Source organism: Pleurodeles waltl, chromosome 8 (genome assembly GCF_031143425.1).
Source record: "Pleurodeles waltl isolate 20211129_DDA chromosome 8, aPleWal1.hap1.20221129, whole genome shotgun sequence".
Lineage (NCBI taxonomy): Eukaryota > Metazoa > Chordata > Amphibia > Caudata > Salamandridae > Pleurodeles > Pleurodeles waltl.
Window position 1 is genome coordinate 59,226,475 of NC_090447.1, and position 3,324 is coordinate 59,229,798.

Below are 3,324 nucleotides of genomic sequence, written 5' to 3' on the forward strand. Positions count from 1 at the left end.
CTGCTCTTCCAGGCCTGGATCCATTTCAAATTTGCTCATAAAGGTGCTTTTCCCAGTAACTTGTATTCCAAAATTGTAGTTGTTTAGTTCTATGAATTAAGCATCCTGGATCATTATACCATGAAAAAGTGTTCTCATTCAAAAAATGCCACAAAGGCTTTCACTAGTAGTAAACCCAATAGAAGGACATTGAATGCAACCCTTGATTAAAAGTTTGTTTTCAATGCTCATAAAATATTAGGATTTCCACTTGATTTCTAAAATATTGGCACCAGAACCAGAGGAAGTAATCTTTTTTGTACCTTTCTTGCAGCATCAATTTTAGTGCTGAGTAGTTCTCCACTGGCACAGCCTCTTTAAACTTGTCCTAATGGCCTTTGAGTTAACCCCATAAACTACTGGATTTAACATTGGCGGGACTTCCATGTAGAGATTTGCAAGTAGGATATGAATGTATGGTGGTATACCCATGCCAAGCCTATGTATAAAGAAAGAAAAGAATGCCAGGATGTAAAATATCAATATAATGCAGACATGGGCAGCACATGTGCTTAGTGCCTTCAGACGAGCATCCTTGGAAGGAAGGGCAAATACAGCTCTTAGGATCAGCACATACGACACAATAATGAAAACAAAATCCAAGCCAGTGGTCAAGAAAGCTGCAGTGATGCCGTACACACTGCTTGAACTTATGTCTCCGCAAGCCAGTTTGGCTACTGCCATATTTTCACAATAAGTATGATGGATCACTTTATTGCTGCAATATTTTAGGTTCTTTAAAAAATAAATGCCAGGAGCAACAAAGGTAATGCTCCTAGTGACACAAACAAGTGCCATGTTTCTAATCACCTTGTTGGTGAGAATCGTTGTGTATCTCAGGGGCTTGCAAATTGCCACATACCTGTCAAAGGCCATAGACAGCAAAATGACAGATTCCAGCAGAAAGTAAAAATGAACAAAGAAGGTCTGAGTAAGGCAACCCATAAATGTCATCCCCCCAGCAGTGAACCAGAGAATGGCCAATGTCTTAGGTAATATAGTGGAGGACAGCATCAGGTCAGTGACAGATAAAATACAGAGAAAATAATACATGGGCTCATGAAGCCTAGGCACAGAGACTATTAAATAAATCATGGTGAAGTTCCCCAAAAGAGCCACCACATACATGAAACAGAAGGGTATAGAAATCCAATGGAAGATGGAATCCAGTCCTGGGATGCCCATCAAAATGACTGTTGAAGGTGGCACAAAGGTGATTGTAATATTACCATTCATTGGGACATGCTCTGATTACTTTACTACCTGAAAAAAAACAGAAGGAGAAGAATTTGTCAATGATCAGTCGGATAATATGATGTTGCATCAATGGACAACCTGATTAATATTTAAAGCACCATCAGTTTAATGCACACATAAAAAGCTTCATTTAGAGGCTAAGGATGTCTTTAAAAAAAACGAAGTATCATAATTTCGTGTATGCTGTACTTTTCAGAAGTTGAATAATGAGACAAGGAGTGATGCAAATATTATTATAACGTGCTATATAATCAGGTCAGAGTATATCTTTATTATTTTTATTGGCAGTATTATATAGTGCAACTGAAAAAGCAGCATTAGAAGACCACTTTACAGGTTTTGTAACGTTACAGGAAACAGATTCATAACTGTTCAAATTCTTTATTTGGATTAACAAATCCATAAAAGAAAACCACAGTAAATACAAATACAGTACTCATATATCATACTATGTTAAAAAAAATGGGATTATCTTTACGAAGGTGCATAATGGTCAATAGTGCTCTTAGCATGTGTGTAAAATTTGCACAACACAAACAACTTGAAATAGTCATCTTGCAATTGTCAAGGCACAGCCTTAAAGTGTATAATCACACAAATATTTCATCAACATCATTATTAAAAAGAATAAAAGCCATAAGTACGATAACAATACAATTCCTAAAATCACATAGATAGTAAAATTAGAAAAAGACAGTCCATTCACAATCTCTATAAAACACATAAATCATAAGGGCCCTTCATAAAGTTTGGTACCCCCAGAGAAGTAAGTCCCAAGGTTTTGAGGTCAAGAGAGATCTAGAGCACAAACATTATCAAAAACATATCCATCAGAGAACTAACCTTTTATTTCTGAGTCTCCATATATTCAATATAGACAGCAAATATGGCATTACATCACTTCTAAGAATCCAGATTGCAGTTCTACAGTCTCTAAACCCCACGTTGTGACAAAGTGGTAAGATCCACTTTCTTCTATACCTGCATAAGATGGGCAAGACATTACAGCATGAAAAATGGTCTCAGATAGCTCGGGACAGAAAGGACAGTTCCCATCTGATTTGTTGGATGTATGAAGCCACTTGACCATTGCTGATTGCAAAGGCAAGGTCCCAAACCGACATTTCATATATAAGATTTTGGTTTTGGGGGGATCAATCACTTCTAAACATCGCTCTTTAATGTAGCAATCTTTCAATCTTTATATTCAAGAAAGGCAGAGGTGAGGGAGCCCACTCTAGCAGAACACAATAACAAATGATCTATGTATTGCCAAAATATGTGCTTAAGTATCTGATTCAACATCTCTTTAGCTTCCTACACCCCATCTCACTCAATTTGCATTGGAAATACCTAAGCCAGGAACTTCTAGAGGCCCCAGAGCATCAAAATGTCCTGCAAACCCTCCCATTATGGTAATAGTGCAGACGTCACCCAACTCCTACACCAATACAAGATGAGTCTAAGGCCCACTTTATCAGAGAGAGGTTGAAGACAAACCTCAAGCCGCAGGAGAGTTAGGGGGGTGCTTATACGGAGATTAGTGAGTAATGGCAGGAACCATTTTTTAACTTTTTCCAGGCTTCTGACATCCATGTTACCCCAATTTTCCCCTCCATAGAGAGTTGCCCCAAGTATTCAATGATTATATGTTTGGAGTGGGGGCTACTGGGTGTAAAGGGGAGCCTTTGTGGAACCATAGGATGCCCCCTATGTTTTGCTCCATCTTGAGCCTGCACTGTTGTACATATGCCATCCAATCCATCTGTTCAGTAATCATGATCCCTAAATATTCAAATGTGTGAGCTCTCTCCAAAGGGACACCATCAAGAGTCAAAGGGGAGCGAGTTAATGAACAGAGATTGAAGACCATATACTTGGTTTTGCTAAGATTGACCTCCTTGCCTCTCTGTTTGCAGAATATTCCAAATTGATCCAATAGCCGCTACATCCCCATAAGAGCTTTGGAAATCCAAAGCACATCATCTGCAAACAAGAGGGCCAGGACCTTCCTACCAGTAAGATGCG

At 38.6% G+C, this 3,324-nt stretch overlaps 1 protein-coding gene across 1 annotated transcript; it reads right to left on the minus strand.

Moving 5' to 3' along the window:
* Positions 1 to 321: 321 nt before the first annotated feature.
* On the minus strand, positions 322 to 1,275 carry LOC138249422 (olfactory receptor 52D1-like). Its single transcript, XM_069203382.1, has one exon. The coding sequence runs from the start codon at positions 1,273 to 1,275 to the stop codon at positions 322 to 324; it is 954 nt and encodes a 317-aa protein (XP_069059483.1).
* Between the last annotated feature and the right edge of the window lie 2,049 nt (positions 1,276 to 3,324).

Coding starts and splice junctions, on each gene's coding strand:
- LOC138249422 (XM_069203382.1), bottom strand. CDS start 1,275: ATGAATGGTAATATTACAATCACCTTTGTGCCACCTTCAACAGTCATT.